Source organism: Bos indicus, chromosome 10 (assembly GCF_029378745.1).
Source record: "Bos indicus isolate NIAB-ARS_2022 breed Sahiwal x Tharparkar chromosome 10, NIAB-ARS_B.indTharparkar_mat_pri_1.0, whole genome shotgun sequence".
Taxonomy (NCBI): domain Eukaryota; kingdom Metazoa; phylum Chordata; class Mammalia; order Artiodactyla; family Bovidae; genus Bos; species Bos indicus.
The window spans coordinates 58,970,296-58,990,263 of NC_091769.1; the positions used below are offsets into that span (position 1 = coordinate 58,970,296).

Below are 19,968 nucleotides of genomic sequence, written 5' to 3' on the forward strand. Positions count from 1 at the left end.
GTACGTAGAAGGCGATGGCACCCCACTCCAGTACTCTTCCCTGGAAAATCCCATGGACGGAGGAGCCTGGTAGGCTGCAGTCCATGGGGTCGCTAAGAGTCGGACACGACTAAGCGACTTCCCTTTCACTTTTCACTATCATGCATTGGAGAAGGACATGGCAACCCACTCCAGTGTTCTTGCCTGGAGAATCCCAGGTTCGGGGGAGCCTGGTGGGCTGCCGTCTATGGGGTCACACAGAGTCAGACATGACTGAAGTGACTTAGCAGCAGCAGCTTTGTAGTATACTCTGAAGTCAGGAAGCCTGCTTCCTCCAGCTCCATTTTTATTTCTCTAGATTGCTTTAATTACTCAAGGTATTTTGTGTTTCCAAATTAAAAAATTTTTAGTTTCTAGTTCTGTGAAAAATGTCATTGGTAATTTGATAGGGATTACACTGAATCTGTAGATTGCCTTGGGTAGTATAATCATTTTAACAATATTCAATCTTCCAATCCAAGTACATGGGTATATCTTTCCATCTGTGTGGTCTTCAATTTAGTTCACCAGTGTCTTTAGTTTTCAGAGTACAGGTCTTTTGCCTCCTTAAGTAAGTTTATTCCTAGGTATCATATTTTCATTGATGTTATTGTAAATGGTAGTGTTTCCTTAATTTCTCTTTCTGATCTTTCATTGTTTGTGTATTTTTGCAATATCCACAAATCAATTGGTGTGGTATACCACATTAACACACTGAAGAGTAAAAACCATGTGATCATCTCAAGAGACGCAGAAAAAGGTTTTGATAAAAATTAACAGCCATTTGTAATAAAAACTCACCAGAAAGTGGGCATAGAGGGAATCTATGTCAACATAATAAAAGCCATGTATAAAAAACCCACAGCAAACATACTCAATGGTGAAAAGCTGAAAGCTTTTTCTCTAAGATCAAGAAAAAGACAAGGATGCCCACACTTGCCATTTTCATTTGCTATAGTTTTGGAAATCCTAGCCACAGCAATCAGAGAAGAAAAGGAAATAAAAGAAATTCAAATTGGAAAAGAAGTAAAACTGTCACTTTTGGAGATAACATGATATTACACAGAAAACCCTATCCTTTCAATTATTAAATTATTTAAATGATTGATTTATACTTCCAATGCCATAGCCTAACTTATAAGCAGCCTTCATAAAAGAGCTTCTCACCAAAGTGAGCCTCTCTGCAGAAGAATTCTGTACTGCTGTCCTAAGATAATATTCTCTTCACATGTGGAGGCCCCATGATGCGTTCAGCTAGAATTTTTAAAAATTCTATAATACTCAGTGTCTTGTCATGCCCTAATTCTATTGGTATTGGAGGTAGGAAGCAAGCCCTGGAGGAGATCTGTGGGGAGGGGGGCTGCCTCCTTCCTACCTACTTGTTCCGAAGGCTGAGCCTAGGCTGTAAGAACTGGTCCAGGAGCGAGGGTAGAGGGCAGAGTAGTGGAAGAAGAACTGGGAAGTTGAAGGAAGCCTGGGGTATTGGCAAAGTCCCAGGGATGCCACATCAAGGGCTATCTAATGGCTCAACATATCCTACATCTTGGGAGAACTCTGTGACCCTCTAGACCCTGGTGATTCATGATGGATGCAGAGCCCCAAAAGAATTGCTGTCACCACCACAGAGAGCCTTCCAGGTCCACCCAAGTCAGTCAAGCTCAAGGCAGAGGTACCCAGGTATATCCTTCAGTTCCAGAATGATACCCCTGGAGGGACCAGGCCTGATTAGAGACTCTGGGGAATAGGTGGTACAAGGCAGAACTGCTGCTTCCAGACTAAAGTGATGAGACTTCAAATATTCCAGCATCTCCCAATCCTGAGATTCACCTCTCGGGGAGGGGAGAGAAGGGCACCACTGGCTGCTTCAGGGCTGGAGGCTCTTGGAAACATGGTGATATGGAGGGTGCAGTTTCTTACAGCCTTGCAGCTTTGACCACATTAATGGGTAATATTTTAGAGACTTGGTGTTAGAGAAGAAGGGCAAATAACAAATAACTCTGTGTGTGTTGTGTGTGTTGTTTGTTGATCTTTAGTGATGCCCAAACAGAGAGCTAGTAGGTAGAAATGTTTTAACTGGAGGAGGAGGTTCTTGTGCTAACACAAATACTTATTTAATCTAACACTAGAAATTATGCATTTTTGTCTAGATCAAATGCATTTGCTACAAGAGCCAACAGGTAGTCAAACTCACCATTTTGAGTTCTTGACCCTTAAAATTCAATACCAAGTTTTGCTTTTGCTGCAGGTCCTCAAGTATGTTCCATGTAATGAAGCACAGTCACTACATATCCCGATTTGGCAGTAAACTTGGGTTGCAGTTCATCGGCATGCACGAGAAAGGCATCATATTTAACAATAATCCAGCACTCTGGAAAGCTGTTCGACCTTTCTTTACAAAAGGTATTCAGGTGCCGGGTACATTCTGCTGCTTTGTCTATGAACATGTCTGTTTTGAAATCATTTTTAACTTCTTCTGCTTCATAGTTTTAAAATGGTTACAGCTAACATTTATTACTCATGTATTATATAGTAGGCACTATTTTAAACACTTAATTCTTAATTCCACAGCAACCCCAGGTGGTAAATAATAATACCACCTACATTTTGCAAATGAGAAAACTGAGGCATAAAGAGGTTAACTATCTGGCCCAATTTCCATCATTAGTAAATGTTAGCACAGAAGACAACCCCAGAGCCTACATATTTAACCACTTTGATCTGGTTCTTCCTGTTTCTACATCCATCTCATGGATTTAAAAAAGAATTGGCTCTCTATACACTTAATGTCACTTCAATTAAGAATTTAGTGTGTCAGCCATATTTCGGGCTTCCCTCATAGCTCAGTCGGTAAAGAATCTGCCTGCAATGCAGGAGACCTGGGTTCGATCCCTGGGTTGGGAAGATCCTCTGGAGGAGGAAATGGCAACCCACTCCAGTATTCTTGCCTGGAAAATCCTATGGACAGAGGAGAGGAGCTTGGTGGGCTACAGTCCATGGGCCGCAAGAGTCGGACACGACTTAGTGACTAAACCACCACCAGCCATATTTAGCATAGCCAACATGTTTGCTGAACCATTGGTTGACATCCCACATGTTTTAACAGAAAACAATTTGCAAATAACAGAGAATTTTAAAACTGTGAGTGGCTATATATGTCATTTCTTCCAGGCTCTGAGTTTTTTACTTAAGTAAATACATTTCTAGAGAGCTTGTGACTTTTCCCCAAGGCAACATAGCCAGATTATGGAATAGCAAAAGCTAGATTCCAAACATCTTTATCTAGTGTTTTCCCTCTTTACCATCTGCCACTGGAATTGAAGTCTTATAGTTTTATGGGTCAAAAGTCTGATGTGGGTCTCACAGGGCAATAATCAAGATACTGCTGCTGCTGCTGCTAAGTCGCTTCAGTTGTATCCGACTCTGTGCGACCCCATAGATGGCAGCCCACCAGGCTCCTCTGTCCCTAGGATTCTCCAGGCAAGAATACTGGAGTGGGTTGCCATTTCCTTCTGCAATGCATGAAAGTGAAAAGTGAAAATGAAGTCGCTCAGTCACATCCGACTCTTAATGACCCCATGGACTGTAGCCTACCAGGCTCCTCCGTCCATAGGATTCTCCAGGCAAGAATACTGGAGTGGGTTGCCATTTCCTTCTGCAATGCATGAAAGTGAAAAGTGAAAATGAAGTCGCTCAGTCATGTCTGACTCTTAATGACCCCATGGACTGTAGCCTACCAGGCTCCTCCATCCATAGGATTCTCCAGGCAAGAATACTGGAGTGGGTTGCCATTTCCTTCTCCAGTCAAGATACTGGGAAAACTATTCCTTTCTGGAGGATCTATGGAGAAAATGTTTCTTTGCCCTTTCCAGCTTCTAGAGGCTGCCCACATTCTTTGGCCCATGGCCCTATCAGTGATATTACATTCTGTTTATACATTTGAAATGTGGCTTCAAACTCTTGAACTTGAAGGAAAATCAGACATCAGCCTGGAACTGATATTCAAGGCCAATCCTTTCACGCAAAGGATTGATTCATGAAGGAATTAGCTGTCCCACTTGTGGATGTGACAGTCACCCAGAAAACAGCATCCCCACCTTCCATATCTCCAACTCCTTCCTTAAGTTAGAAATTATGCTGCCAACCCAAGCTTCCTTTTTATACATGGGTGGAAATGCTTAGAGTCTAGAACCACTTACAGGTCTCTTTCTTATTTGTAAAGTGTGTCTTCAGGGGCTCTGCAGCACAGCTGATTTGCTTTGTTTGAGCACTATGAATTTGACAGAAAATCTGAATAACAAAAGACATAAAAAAGCAATTACTCCTAAAGAAAACTCAAAGAAACTTAAAACAAGGAGAGAAATAATTTTAAGAGTTAAACTCTCAAGTTAGACCATCTACCATCATGACCCACTAGCTGCTAAGACAGTCAGGGACAAAGCAAAGGGAGAGAATAGAGCTAGTTAACTCTACCAGGTTTCATTCATTCCTCTATTTGACAAATACATTTGGAGACCTACCATGTACAATGGACTTGAAGTACAAAGCTAATAGGTTATCATTGCCCTGAAAGAGTGCACAGTTCTGTGAGAAAGACTGCTCAAACAAGGATTTGTTTTGTTGTTATGACATTGATTGAGTACAATAAATGATTGCAGTTTGAAGAGAAACTAAGATTAAGAGAGTTATATTTGGTAAGGGCTTCCCAACTGACTCAGTGGTAAAGAACCCACCTGCCAAGCAGGAGATGCAGGTTCGACCCCTCAGTCAGGAAGATCCCCTGGAGAAGGAAATGGCAACCCACTCCAGTATTCTTGCCTGGGACAGAGGAGCCTGGTTGGCAATAGTCCATGGTGTTGCAAGGAGTCAGACATACCTAGCGACTAAACAACAACAAAAACATTTGGTAATTTAGAAAATTAGCTGCGACCCCATGGACGGTAGCCTACCAGGCTCCACGGTCCATGGGATTTTCCAGGCAAGAATACTGGAGTGGGCTGCCATTTCCTTCTCCAGGGGATCTTCCCAACCCAGGGATCAAACCCAGGTCTCCTGCATTGCTGACAGACACTTTACCATCTGAACCACTAGGGGAGCCCAACCTATACTAAACAGTAAGCACCTTAGATCAAAACAGTAAGATCCAATTTAAATAGTTCTGTAGCAATATTCTGCCATCCAATGAAACATAAAATATCCTATTACCAAATCCAAATCTTCTTTAGAAGGGTATATAATAAACATGGAAAATCACAGATTTGTGATTTATAACCACAAGTATTACATAGTTCAATTGCAATCTCACAAATGATTTGTTATCATATGAAGAAAAGTATAATTTTGAATAGCCTGTTTTTAAAATATTTATTTTTTTCATTTTTAACCATAAATGTGATGACCTGCTGTAGAAAATTAAGAGAATACAGAGAAAGCATAAAGAAGAATATGAAAATTTCCACCCAGTTATTGAATAAAAATCTGTGGTCAGTTAAGCTCCGAACATAAAAAGCCAAAATTGCCTGATTGCTGTGTGCCCTGGAGTTGGAGGTAGCTCACTCTGATGTTGTCCCCTTCAGCTTTGTCCGGCCCTGGCCTGGTGCGCATGGTGACCATCTGTGCTGATTCCATCACCAAGCATCTGGACAGGCTGGAGGAGGTCTGCAATGACTTGGGCTATGTGGACGTGTTGACCCTCATGCGGCGCATCATGCTGGACACCTCTAACATGCTCTTCCTGGGGATCCCCTTGGATGGTACTGAAATTTTCATTCTCATGACTTGACATTCAGCCTTTTACTAAACAGGGCATGAGAAGGATAATGAACTCATGGAAAGATACACTTTTTTGTACACTGTTCTTATTTAAATCTTTCCAAGTATTCCTAAAGTGTTTTCCTAGTATGTCTGCATCCTTTATTTATAAACTCTTAAATATTCATAGCAAGAGCCATCTTCTATTTCTTTTGTATCTCTTCTCATTGCTCTAGGAAATAGGATAATTCCACCCACAGCTGAAACTTAATAGATGTGATCATTTCATTTGGTCATAAATACATCCTACCACCAAACCTATGTATTCAACCATTACCAACCTTCTTTTGTATATGATATATATGCATACATACACACATACATACAAACCCATAGCCACATTCAATCTATTTAACTTTCTATGTATATATACAAACACACACACATAAATATACCCTTACACCTCTCCCTCAAAGCCACTAAGTATGAAAACTTTGAGCTGATGCTGCTTAAAATGATGATGATAACTACCATAAATTTAGTATCTACAATGTGCCAAGTAGTATAAAAAATTGCTTCACATAAAGCTTGTGATTTAGCATTTATAACAATCCTGGCAAGATTTCTCACTCAAGAAGATGCTTTCCTCATTATATTATAGAAACAAACATTAAACACATCCATTTAACTCTACCACCAACAAAAAAACCCCAAACATTAATCACGTGGACTCATTCCATTCTGCTGTTGTCAGCTTAAAGAAATTTCTCCCGATTTGATTTCTAACAGTGTTCACTGATTCATACATTCATTCAACTAATATTTATCAATTGCCTATTTTATGGCAGGTTTAGGTTCTGGGGTTACAGCAATGAACTAGATAAAGTCCTTGCCTTCAAAGAGTGTACATCCCAGTGGCCATATGAAGAGTAAACAAGTTACTGTCTAGTAATATTTTAGGCAATAATAAGTGCCTTGAAAAAAAAAGTAGGGCAAAGGGCTAGAAAGTGAAGGGGGGCAATTGGAGACAAGCCAAAACTATAGTGGAGAGAAGGGGTGATCAGGAAGGTCTCTGATCCTCTGATGTGGAATGGACATCTGAACAAAGCCCCAGATGAAGTTTAGCCCTGAACCCCCTACAGATCTGAGGGAAGAACATCACAGGAATAAGAACAAGGCATGATTTCACTCTTGCCCACACCAACTGAGCTATCACACCTGCTCCCTGATTGACCACATTTGGACAAGCAAACAAATGATAAGTCCTCCCTTCCTTTTCTCCACTCTCCTTGTCTCCTGTCTCCACTCTTTAATTATTTCTTTCAAGAGGACATTATAGTCTGATTGACATCAGGATGGGTGTCTCATTCACTCTGAGGACCTTAGTCACAGCCTCTTGTCTGAACTCCTTTCAGACAGGCACTGTAGAAGTCCTATTTGCCTGTCCCACACACTCCTAAGGACTGACAGTTACCTATTTTAGAAGTCCCTTCTCCTTGATTCCCAAACAGCCTTGACTCTTAGGAGGGGTAAGGAAAAGTGCATTGTACAACTCTCTGTTAACTTATGGATGCAGATTTTGTTGCTAAGAGCCTGCATAATCCATACAGAGTTATGTGTATTTCCACCTGCTCAATGGGTCCTTGTTAAACTCTCAATGGGCTTGGGGGACACGGTGCACCAAAGAGGAAAGGACATGGCCCTGAGGTCAGATAGGACTGGGCTGCAGCCTAAGAGCTGCCAGCCACACTGGCTGTATGCTGTTGGGCAAACTTCTTCATTTCTATGAATTGCAGCTTCTGCATCTGCACAATGAGGACATTCTCACTCCCTTCGCAAGACTCTTAAGGATGAAATGAAGTTTCTTTGTAAAGCACCTTACCCTGCGCCTGGTGTTTAGCAGTTGAAAATACATGTCTCTTCCCTTCCCTTGTGTATAATTTGAGAAAAGCAGTGTTTTTTCTTTTCTCTAGTATTCAATGTAATTCAAGAAAATCAATTAAGAACTGACTGTTCAGGAGACTTAGGATAAGGCATTGAAGACTACAACATAAATTCTACACTCTGAACTGAAATATAAGCAGAAGAATGGCAAGGCTTTTTGCCTTTGGTACCAAATTGAGGCCATAATAGCATTAATTACTTTTTATTTCCCATGGTCAGGAAAACAGAAGGTGTTGGAGGCTCAGCCAAAGAGAATCATGTGAGATTCTAAGCTGGATCTCTACCATAAACATGAAAACTGGCAAATCTCTGGTTAACTTGGCCATTTAGGTGCTAAAGTAGAATGAATTAGTGTTGATTTCTTTGGTGACATTCACGTGGCTGTAACACCCACTGAAGACAGAACTTTGTCCTGCTTAGAGTCCAAGATGCTAGGAGAGTCTACAGGGGATCTTCTTTCATCAGCATACCCTTCTTGGACTCATATTTTTGCTCATCTGCTCTGATGTTTTTGCAGAAAGTGCCATCGTGGTTAAAATCCAGGGGTATTTTGATGCATGGCAAGCTCTCCTTCTCAAACCAGACATCTTCTTTAAGATTTCTTGGCTGTGCAGAAAGTATGAAAAGTCTGTGTAAGTAACACATTTTGGAATAATTATTGATGAGACTGATTTGTGTGTGTCTCAGATATATCTGGCCTCTTTGGCAAGCTTTCTCGTCCCCAGAACCACAGGGAGCTGTTGATTAAGATGCTGGTGAAGCACTTCTTACAGCGCTTTGGGCACATGTGGCCAGACCACAGCGGAAAGGCAGCCTTTGGCCCAGGGATGCTTTTCATCTAGGAAGCTAAGAACCCCAAATCTAGAACTAGGACACTGCAGTGTGTTTTGAGTTGAAGACAAAAGGGTTGGCTGAACCTATCATTATTATTTGTCAAAATTTTCTTTTCATGTCTAGAAAAATGGAAACATGAAATCATTTATTGTATTACATTGAAACAATTTAATTTAATGCAACTTGTAAGAATTGACAGTAGTCACAAAAGAATTTTTTCATGATGAACTTTTATAAGGTGTGCTTTTTTTGTTTGTTTAATTATACATCTTATGTCTTGGGAGATCCTAAAATTGTCATTAAATGGCTTTGCCTTGGTCTCAGACTAGTCTAGCAGAAGACTGGACAAATGCCCAATGGCCTGCTGGATAATCATTGGGTTTTTAGGTGCAAGTGTTGTTGTTGTTTAGTCACTAAGTCATGTCAAACTCTTTTGCAACCCCATGGATTATAGCCCACCAGGATCCTCTGTCCATGGGATTTCCCAGGCAAGAATACTGGAATGAGTTGCCATTTTCTACTCCAGGGGATCTTCTTGACCCAGGGATCAAACCTGTGTCTCCTGCTTGGCAGGCAGATTCTTTACCATTGAGCCACCAGGGAAGCTTCAGTGTATAAGTTGCCAGCCACTAAACATGCCACCTCTAACCACCAATGGAAAACCCAGGGGATTTAGAGGTAGACAGACCTGATTTGTATCCTATCTCTACCACTTAGTAACCAAATGGTCTTGGGAAGTTCTTTAAAATAAAATATAACCTACTTTCCAGGGTGGGATATGAGTTAATGAGATCCTCTATGTAGGTCAATCAGCACAGGGCATGACACGTAGGCGACAATAAACATGTTAGCTGTCTTCATACCTCTGTTCATATCTTACTCAGATGTCCAGACTGTCTTAAATTCTCCAACTCTTAAAGTTCCTAAACTTGGTTGAAGAGCTAACTTCATCCATTTGCACATGTTGAAATTCAGTAATATTAGTCTCCAAGGAGGAACTCAGCTTCATGTTGCTCTTACATGTTTGCAACTGGTCGATGAGTATCAGGTGGATGATTTGGACACGTGGTCCTTTAAATACTTCTCTTTGTCTCAACCAGAGCTTAGTGTGACTTGAATCAATAAGGTCAATTATTCATCTCTTCACTCTGGTCAGATTTTGTGGTGGTTTAAAGAGTCATACTGGTCTGCAGCTACATTTGGTCATTATTTTATCTTCACTATTGTCAGCAGGCCCACAGAAACTTATCACATGAGACTGTTCCTCTTTGTTTTCTTTAAAATTAGCTCAGCAACATTCTCTCGATATATAAAATTTGCTAATGGATAGCGAACTAGGTAACATCTCCTATGACCGAGAGCAGCAAAGATCTAGAGAAATTTTTTAGTCTTCTTCCCCATATGCCCTTGCAATATGCCAATATTTGTTTTTTGTTAAGATATCAATAACATATAAAATTATGTTTCAGTTATACAACATAATGATTCAATATTTGTATACTCGGTAAAATTATCATAATAAGTCTAGTATCTTTCACCATACACAGTTACAAAATTTTTCTTGTGATGAGAACTTTAAAGATCCCTCTTAGCCACTCACAAATATACAACACAGTAATATGAACACATACTGTTCATGACATCTCAGTGACTTATTATAACCCAAAGTTTGTATCTTTTGATAATCACCACCACCAGTTTGCCCCACCCTCAGCGTCATGCCTTGGTAGACAACCATCTGCTCTACGTGGTTATGAACTCCCACTTTTATTATTTTTAAATTAATTAATTTATTTATTTTACTTTACAATATCGTATTGGTTTTGCCATCCCACTTTTAAAAAGATTTCACACGAGGCTCTCCTGGTGGCTCAGGGGTAAAGAATCTGCCTGCCAGTGCAGGAGCACAGGTTCGATTCTGGTCCAGAATGATTCCACATGAGCCAGAGCAACTAAGCCTGCGGGCCACAACCATGGAGCCTGTGCTCTAGAGCCTGGGAGCCAGGACTCCTGAGTCCAAGTGCTGCAGCTACGGAAGCCTGCATGCCGCAGAGGCTGTGCTCTGCCTCAAGAGAAGCCATCACAATGAGAAGCCCACACCGCAACTAGAAAGTAGCCCCCACTCACTGCAAACTGAGAAAAGCCCAGGCAGCAGTGAAGACCTAGCACAGCCAAAATGAATAACTAGAATTAAAATACAAAGATTCCACATATAAGTGAGAAAGATTCCACATGCAAGTGAGAAAGCCAGTATGTATTTTCTCTATCATGCCAATACTTAAAAAAATACATTGGATTTAGCCTTTTGGTAACAATTCTCAACACTTAACTATAGGTCATAGCCTTGATTTTGCTACCAGTAGCTAGATATGTGGCTAACTCTGGTTCCTTTATATGAATTGTAATGTATACATAATTTAACGATATTTGCACATAATTAAGCATAAATTTGATTATTCATGAGTACTAATAGCTTCATCTACAGCATTTCATTTTATTTAAATGGCAAATAAATCCATTTTTTGGTGTCTTAACTGAGTACAACAGGTAGATTATATTTTCACTTTTATTTGCAGCAAGGACTTGAAAGATGCCATGGAAATTCTCATAGAAGAAAAAAGACACAGGATTTCAACAGCAGAGAAGCTGGAAGACAGCATAGATTTCGCCACTGAGTTGATTTTTGCTGAGGTACAGATCTCCACTGACCATAATTCCCACACAACATATGTGTATGACTGTATGCGAGCGTACGCAGTTGTTCAGTCATGTCCTACTCTTTGTAACCCTATGGACTGTAGCCCACCAGGTTCCTCTGTCCATTCTCCGGGCAAGGATACTGGAGTGGCTTGCCATTTGCTCCTCCAGAGGATCTTCCTGACCCAGGGACTGAACCCAGGTCTCCTGCATTACAGACAGGTTCCTTACCGCTGAGCCACCTGGGAAGCATGTATGATTGTGTATAGGTGTCTAAAAATTCGCCCTTGTCAATTGCTGCATGTTTCTGCTTTTAAATGTTTGCTTTAGTGTTTATATAATACCCAAACTAAATAGCTCAGTATTAGACAATCTGATTAGACGGATCCTTAAGATTTAAACATCTCTGTGTCTGTACAATACAAAATATGAAAACCAGGGAGTGCAAAGACATTAAATACATAGATAAATGTCTAAACTGTTCAGCTTTGAGCTGAAGATTATTCATAAAAATGTCCACTGTCAATTCCAGAGACTTGTAATTCCTACGATTTCATTTTGTTGAGGTGATTGATCCTTGAGTGCCACCTCCCTTTCTGTTCTGAACCTCACTCACTTTCCCAATATTTCTCTCCCTTCCTATTCTTCAGAAACGTGGTGAACTTACAAGAGAGAATGTAAACCAGTGCATATTGGAAATGCTGATCGCAGCGCCAGACACCATGTCTGTTTCTGTGTTCTTCATGCTGTTTCTTATTGCAAAGCATCCCCAGGTTGAAGAGGCAATAATAAGGGAAATCCAGACTGTTGTTGGTAAGAATTTATCAAACAAACAATAAGCTCAGAAAACAATTTCTTGATATTAGCTTCTATGTCCTAAAATTTTTATGTCAAAAACTTTGTTAAAATCTGCTCAGAGAACAATAAGGCAAGTCATTGGGTCGTATTTTCATTATGCCAGACAGGTTAAAATGATGGTTCCTCCTGTGTTTTCCTAATTTTAAAATAGCACATACTCACTGAAAAAATCCAAATAATGGAGAGATGTATAAACAGAAAATAATGTCACCTGAACCCAACCACTTTTCTCCTCAGCCTCATCCCAATTCCCAGAGGGAATCACTGTTATTATTTTGTGTATTCTTCAAGGTCTTTTTAAAGGGTGACATAAGCACATACATGTGGTTTTATATGTCTGTGTTTAAAACACATGAGATCATCCACAAGGATTTGCTACCTTGTCAGTACCAAAGGCTTTTGAAGGTCCACTTAGGGAAATCGCTATCATTTAAGGCAGCGTTTCCGGGTTTCCAGCAGTCCTTTCTTCCAGTTGGGAGCAGAGGGAGGAAGAGAAGGTGATAGCAAAGGCAGAGGAGTAATCAGTTTCCCTCCCCCACGGTCCTGGACTGCCAGGCCCTTCTTCCCCCTACCCTCTCCTCCGCTGCAGGGGAGCCCCCAGGTCCTTGCTCAGCTCTTCCCAACTCCATCTCCTCCTGCTCTGCCTCTGCTTCACATCATTCTCGCATTGCTTCTGATATCCCCACTTTCCCCTAAAAATACTGCCACATTCAAGTCAGAATTGCTTTCTGGGAGAAAATGAAATGCTTTATTTGGAACATGCTTCACATAAGTAATCTCTTTAGGAGTACATTTCAGACACATGTGAAGAGATATCTGTAATGATAGATTTTTCTTTGTTGACTTTAAAGAGTCTCTATGAAACAACCTATTTCTTTGATGAAAGGCAATACATTTTAAAAAAAATTTTATCTTATTTACCTTTAAAACAATTGAGTGCTGCTTGAAATAGTTGACAATAAGGTGAAATTTCATACAAGTATTAAATATGTGAAAGAAGGTTTCTGCAGATGTGCTGTTGTAGGAGGAAAGCTGCCTGGGAAGGTAGATAGCGAGGAACCACAATAACCCCCAGGCTTTGGTTCTGGAATGTTTTCTCGAGCACCCATTTTAGGTTATGGGTTCTATGCCAGGTGTGGGGGCACCGTGGTGAAGGAGCCAGAGCCATCTCTGCAGTCCTGGGGCTCTCAGTATCATGAGGAAAAGAGAACGCAACAAGCAGGCTCACTGGAGCAAGAAGGAGAGCCATAGAATGACAGACTGTAGACAACAAGGAGGAAATTGCTCTTGAGATCATAAGCCTTTAATACAATTTCCTTGAGAGGTGAAAAGGGCTTGTGCTCCATGATGTCTCCCTGACAAAACAGTCCTCTTGAAACATAAAACCGGGACAAACACTAGTACATGTCCACGTGCTCCCTCTAGGCCCACACACCTGGTCATTCCTAGGAAATGACTTGGATTACCTTCCCTATCATCTGCCCTCCACCTCCCCACCCCAGATAAACACAAAGAGCAGTACATGAAGGGCTGGGTCAGTAGAGTTCTCTGACCAAGTAAGACCTCTCCTGGATAGCATAGTTATACAGGAGACAGACCTGCCTTGGGACTCTGGGTTGAATTTCATTCTATAGAACTGATACTCCATTTGAGAATGCTTTAGAGTTATCTGAGCCTGTCTGACCAGTGTTGGGCCATACTGAGACTGTAGAGGTGTCCACCAATCCCCAGCTCACCTAGGGCTTATCTCAGGACCCCCTTTTGTGTGGTGGGGAGAGGGAGTTCTTGGCACCTTAACACACCAGGTTGTCCTGGATGAGATGGGGAGGAGGGATAATCAAAGACATTTTCTGACAGAAGACTGCACAGGATACCAGAAGAGAACATTTCCTTGAACATGATTAAACTCACCATCTCACTTTGACTAAAGAAGAAATTAACATCTTCTAGAATTTAGAGTAGGGAACCAAACTCAAGAACCACAGAGGTGGCAGATAAATGTTTGAAGCAGACTGAGTAGATCTACATCATGCTGCAGAGAGTTTTTCTATAGGGCTCCTCAGACACTCAGCCTCAGCCAACTGCGGCCATGTGGGGATGCGGATCCAATGTTTTTCATTTTTGTTATTTTCTAGAAATTTAGACTTAACTATGAAACCCCTAGATGTTCAGATAATAAAATTCAAATCAAAATTTTCATAAGACATTCTACGGAACAAGCACAGGATATTTTACTCCAGTTATTGGTTTACATTAGAATTATAGATATACATTTTTTCAACTAAGAGCAAACTGTTCTGTGGAAAATGTATGATTTTAAACACTGACCATATATTGAAACTAACATGAGCTGTGTCTTTTTAATCTTATTCTACAGGTGAAAGAGACATAAGGATTGATGATATGCAAAAGCTAAAAGTGGTGGAAAACTTTATTAATGAGAGCATGCGGTACCAGCCCGTTGTGGACCTGGTCATGCGCAAAGCCTTAGAGGATGATGTCATCGATGGCTACCCGGTGAAAAAGGGGACTAACATTATCCTGAATCTTGGAAGAATGCATAGACTCGAGTTTTTCCCAAAGCCTAATGAGTTTACTCTTGAAAACTTTGCCAAGAATGTAAGAGTCCTTCCTTAAAACTGAGCGTGCCACCCTTGAAAGCATCAACTGTTAAATCCCCTCTGTATTTGTGTTTGTACATTTCATTCTATTCACTCATCCCCTCCAGTCTCACCAGGAGAGAACACATTTCCCCTGGCTAGAACATGCCCATCAGTTCTGTCCTCGAGCCAAGGAGGCTGGCTTTCCAGCTCTTGGAAATGTTTTCATGGAGGGCACATGAGAGATCAAAGTGTGAACAATTCAGGCCCTTAATTTGCCTAAAATGAGATGAAGTTTATTTAACCAACCCACTTTTCCATTTAAACTTATCATATTGTCATCATGTAGATTCAGCTGAAGCATCATCAATGATGATTAGATGGAAATCAAATGAGAAGAAATGATTTGTTTTTTGCAGTCTGCCTTTGGTTCTCCAAATGGCCCCACAAGTACTAGTCTCTATTCTAAACAGGATTTGGTAATTAGAAGAACTCCCACCTTGTTCTTAATTGAGGTGTACTGGAGATTCTGCCTCTGTTATGTCAAATTCCAGGCAATTTTTTAAAAAATCTGAATTATCCATACAGTTCCCTCTGTGCCCCCTTTTCCATTGCCATATTGGGAAGAGATATGATCTAAGTTAAACCAGTTCTCTAATTCATTTTGCTTCTATGTAAGCAACCCATGCCATGTTGCCAATTGGTCTAAAATAACTAAGCATCTATTAGGTGCCAGAATCCAAATGGGGACAAGACAGAGAGGTGTGTCCCTTTAAATATTTGTATGACAAAACAATATTTAGATTCTTGGCATTAATAGGACAGGAAAGCACACTTTTGCCTAAATTGTCCTTGGCATCAGGTTATATGACCTGGCACAACAGTCTTTGCCTCAGTGACTGGCAGAACAGCAGTAAAGATGTGGCCTTCCCACAGAGCTAGCTGAGTACTTCACATGAAAACATAACTGGGGATTGTTGAGGCTGTGTCTGTATCACAAAGGGTGAATCAAACTGGAAGGAGAAAGTCTTATCTGAGTCATAGTCATTCCTGTCTGTGAAGAAGCAGTATGGCCAAATCACTAAAACCAAGCATTCTGACTGACTGTGGTTTCAGGGTGAATCAAACGGAGACGCATGACTCTAGCCTTTACTACTCTGGCTAATTCTCTGATCTCTTTCCCAGGTTCCTTACAGGTACTTTCAGCCATTTGGCTTTGGGCCCCGGGCCTGTGCGGGAAAGTACATCGCCATGGTGATGATGAAGGTCGTCCTGGTCACCCTTCTGAGACGCTTCCACGTGCAGACTTTGCAAGGTCGGTGCGTTGAGAAGATGCAGAAGAAAAATGACTTATCCTTGCATCCAGACGAGACCAGAGACCGGCTAGAAATGATTTTCACCCCAAGAAATTCAGACAAGTGCCTCGAGCGCTAAAGAAGTTTGGTCAGTCCCTGCCCCAGAGCACTGCTCAACAGAACTCCACATGGGAACCACCCATCTTTGCCAGGTAGTCCTCCTCACATGAACAACCATGGCCTGTGCCATTTTATAGGCTTACCTCCTGTGGGTTGTCAGCTAGGCAGGAGACACGGTTCATCTGACCAGATCCAAACCAGACACCAGACTGCAAGAGAAAATAGAGGCCAAGAGTTTGTACAGGAAACTGCAGCCCTAAAGACCCAATTCCACAAAACATGCTTTGCATGAAAGTGAAAAGTGAAAGTAAAGTCGTTCAGTTGTGTCCGACTCTTAGCAACCTCATGGATTTGCAGCCTACTAGGCTCCTCCGTCCATGGGATTTTCCAGGCAAGAGTACTGGAGTGGGTTGCCATTGCCTTCTCAGTTGGAAAAGACAAGCCACCAGCAAAACTCACCCCAGCTCCTTACTGTCCTACACTGAATTGGGAGCTTTTTAACATCTGGGGCAGAAGCACTCAATTTGATTACAAAGGCCAGGCCAACATCTGCGTACCTTGGATCAAACATATCTCCTACTATGAATAAAACGGTTTTCATTTGCTTTTTGGTGGGGTGGGGACTACAACATCCATACCCTTGGAGAAATGCTTACAAATTCAGCATTTGACTTTTCCTACAAACTACATTCAAGTAACTCTTGTTTATCCACATGTGACTTGTCTGCAGAAAAAGTTAAATTGAAGACTATCCTTTCCCAATTTCTCAATTTATTCCTCTCTTACCTCTGATACAACAGGTGTAGATTCAGGTATATGAATACAAAGTAACTTATTAATAGCCTGAATAAGATATAATTACTACCATTCATCTGCCATACTAAAAAATTCACACAATACATTTTAAATTAAATAAAATTCCTCTTTTCATATCTGCATAGTTGCTTAGCTCCAGGAGTGCAGTAACCAAGAGATAAATTTAGATAATGGCACCTATTAACTCTTACTGAAGCTTCTGTGATTTTCAGGGAGGGTAAGACTCTGAATGTATATCTAAATCTACAACCCAGTGGGTTCAAACTCTAAGGAGTGCTCCTTGTACCATTATCCTTCTCTCTCACCATTTCTTCCCTCTTCTTTCTTTCCATGACCCTAAGCCAAGAGCAACAAGCATATCAGTAGAGAACACAGCCAGGGTAGAACCCCTACAATCACATTTTATCCTAGCTCCAATTTAACAGTTACCTATGAGATTTAACAGTTAACCTGATTTACTGAATCACCACTCTATGTAACCATAGAAAAATGCACATCTTGGAATTAGCGCCAAATCAAACAGATGAGTGAATTTTCCAAGTATTAATAGTATTTTCCTTGTGTATTATTGATATGGCCTTACAAGTGTATCTGCTGAATGCCACATAAAAACTCAAAAACTAAATTCATTTACAAATATGTAAATGTTTGCCATTGAGTCAACCTGAATATTCTTCTCATCCTGCTGTTTGGCAGTAGGGCAACAGCTGAGTATAAAATGAGAATGTAAGCTACTGAGAGTGGAAGCTCTTTTCTTTCTTTTGGAATCCATGCCTGTCCCTTATTCTCACTCCCCATATTTATTTTCAAGATCAATACTGAATTGACACTCTGGCCCAGAGATATTCTAATTGACCCAGAAATCAAGTAAAGGAGAAGCAGGAATCCTAAAAATTAAAGGATGGGCATTAATAAAGCAGCAAGTATTTGAAATTGAAATTATCTAGATCATCTATATGACATAAACATATGCAGAAATATATCTGTGTATCTGGATGTATCTGTGTTGTCAGGTCTAGAAAATGAAAGTCACTCGGTCATGTCCAACTCTTTGTGACCCATGGACTATACAGTCCATGGAATTCTCCAGACCAGAATACTGGAGTGGGTAGTCTTTTCCTTCTCCAGGGGATCTTCCCAGGGATCCCAGGGATTGAACTCAGGTCTCCCACATTGCAGGCTAATTCTTTACCAGCTGAGCCACAAGGGAAGCAGTCAGGTCTAGATGAGTATCCAAACACTTCAAAAGCTTGAAAGAAAAGGATTTTAGACTGAACGGATCCTCATTAATTCACTTGGTGATTATTAATGGTTTCCTTGTCTGGCTGGAGCTACATAGTAGAGCAAAACAGACTTTGGATCCCTGTACTTCATCCATCTAATTCTCCTGAACATCTACTGTATTTAATATGCATATATGCAGCCAAGGTCATACTCTGCCTATACAAAGTGAAATGGAAGGTGAATATAGTTGTATATAGATAATGCAGATACAAAAATATGCTCGGGGAAAACTGGGGTGGGGTGGGGGCAAGGAGAGAGGGAAAATATAGGTTAGCGTTGTCTAAGCAAACTCTCCCAGAAACAAGTTACCTGGGTAATTGTTCAGCTTGTCACTCTTTTCCCGGTATTGACAAACCTCATAAGTATGTACAGACTTGGCTTAAGGAATATGGAATGTCATTGACTTTACATTGGGTTGATGAATGTATATTTGAAAATCCTGTTTTCGCTTCAGAATTTTGCCTTATTGTTAAGTACTTAATTGTGACTCTGAATGTGCTATGTATTCTGTCTTCACCACCTCTCAAAGAACTGGAATGTATAAATTATTAAGGAAATGCATACACATGAGGGCTCTATCATTTTCAACCTGTGAGGAAAACTGTAGTCTCCCATCTTTGGAAGTTCCAGACACCTGCCTCTGCCTTCATCGACCTCTTACTCTTCCCTCCCCCAAATGGAAAATCATCTCATTTAGAAAGACTCCACATAATGGGAAATGCCAGTTGGAAGCTGTCACTTTTTATTTCTAAGCAGCACCCCTCACCATTCATGGTGCTAATATTCCACAGAAGTGTGGGGCACTGGCCCACTGGAAAGAGTGCTAGCTGGGCCCTCCTCAATCTCCTGTAGTAGTTGGTCTCTGGAACTGAATTTCTCATCTGTATTTGCAAAAAACTGGCTAAACTTTGTCAAAGTATGGAGTTGAATGGAATTTGTGGTACTTTCAGTTGAACTTAGCTCAAAAACAAAGTCAAGCGCTAAGGGCAAAGACAAACTCTCCGTGGCTCAACTCAAGATGTTACTCATTCTCTTACTGAAGTTTTTAGCCGGTTTTGACCTATGTCTAGGGAGTCACTGCCATGCCATTTCCACCAGGTCAACAAGACAAAAGGAATGCATATAGATAAGGTAATCTGGTCCTCAAACCCAGCCCATCAGGCATACATGCCTCTTTTATGTTCCACCAAGAAAGCATTACAGGAAACCCAAACAGGGGCTCTGTATCAACCTAGAGGGGTGGGATGGGGAGGGAAATGGGAGGGAGGTTCAAAAGGGAGGGGATATATGTATACCTATGTTGATTTTGACAATGATTCATGTTGATGTTTGACAGAAAACAACAAAATTCTGTAAAGCAATTATTCTTGAATAAAAAAATAAAAAGAAATATTACCGACTACAGAACAAGTTAAAATTCTTATGAGAGTTTTTATGTTAAAGTTAATTAAAGTTAAAGTTCTTATGAATGATTACTATAAGAATAATCTTAAATGCACTGTACTTACAGCCTAAAGCAAATTTTTCACAGACTTTAGCATTTTAACTTACTGATAAAACATTTCTTGTAATAAATATTGTAAGTCGCAAGACCTGGAAGCTAAGCCTGCAGTCCAGGTGTTTTTAATGTTTCTTTCACCTACAGATCTACAAATAAGGAGGCAGTAAAGTCTTGACTCTGGGCCCAGCCTTTTTACAAATGTATACTTGGGTCAAATGTTTATTTACTTTCTCATATCTCAGTTTTCTCATCA

General features: G+C 40.7%; 1 protein-coding gene and 1 long non-coding RNA gene across 5 annotated transcripts in view; one reads left to right on the forward strand and one right to left on the reverse strand.

Annotated features, from left to right (window-relative positions):
- Positions 1–18,443, forward strand: part of CYP19A1 (cytochrome P450 family 19 subfamily A member 1) — a 32,864-nt gene extending 14,421 nt beyond the window's left edge. The window contains exons 3-9 of the mRNA XM_019968827.2: positions 2,264–2,418; positions 5,592–5,768; positions 8,228–8,342; positions 11,121–11,235; positions 11,892–12,054; positions 14,477–14,718; positions 15,885–18,443. Of these exons, the coding sequence (XP_019824386.1) occupies positions 2,264–2,418; positions 5,592–5,768; positions 8,228–8,342; positions 11,121–11,235; positions 11,892–12,054; positions 14,477–14,718; positions 15,885–16,133 (1,216 nt within the window). The 3' untranslated portion in view covers positions 16,134–18,443. The remainder of the gene's footprint in view (positions 1–2,263; positions 2,419–5,591; positions 5,769–8,227; positions 8,343–11,120; positions 11,236–11,891; positions 12,055–14,476; positions 14,719–15,884) is intronic.
- LOC139185276 (uncharacterized) overlaps positions 1–19,968 on the reverse strand; it is a 218,476-nt gene that overhangs the window by 65,961 nt on the left and 132,547 nt on the right. Inside the window, exons 4-5 of one of the 4 annotated variants that reach the window (XR_011568891.1) lie at positions 16,258–16,323; positions 1,151–4,305 (exon numbers count right to left, since the gene is read on the reverse strand). This is a non-coding gene — a long non-coding RNA (uncharacterized lncRNA). The other 3 variants (XR_011568890.1, XR_011568892.1, XR_011568888.1) reach the window with 3 other exon arrangements.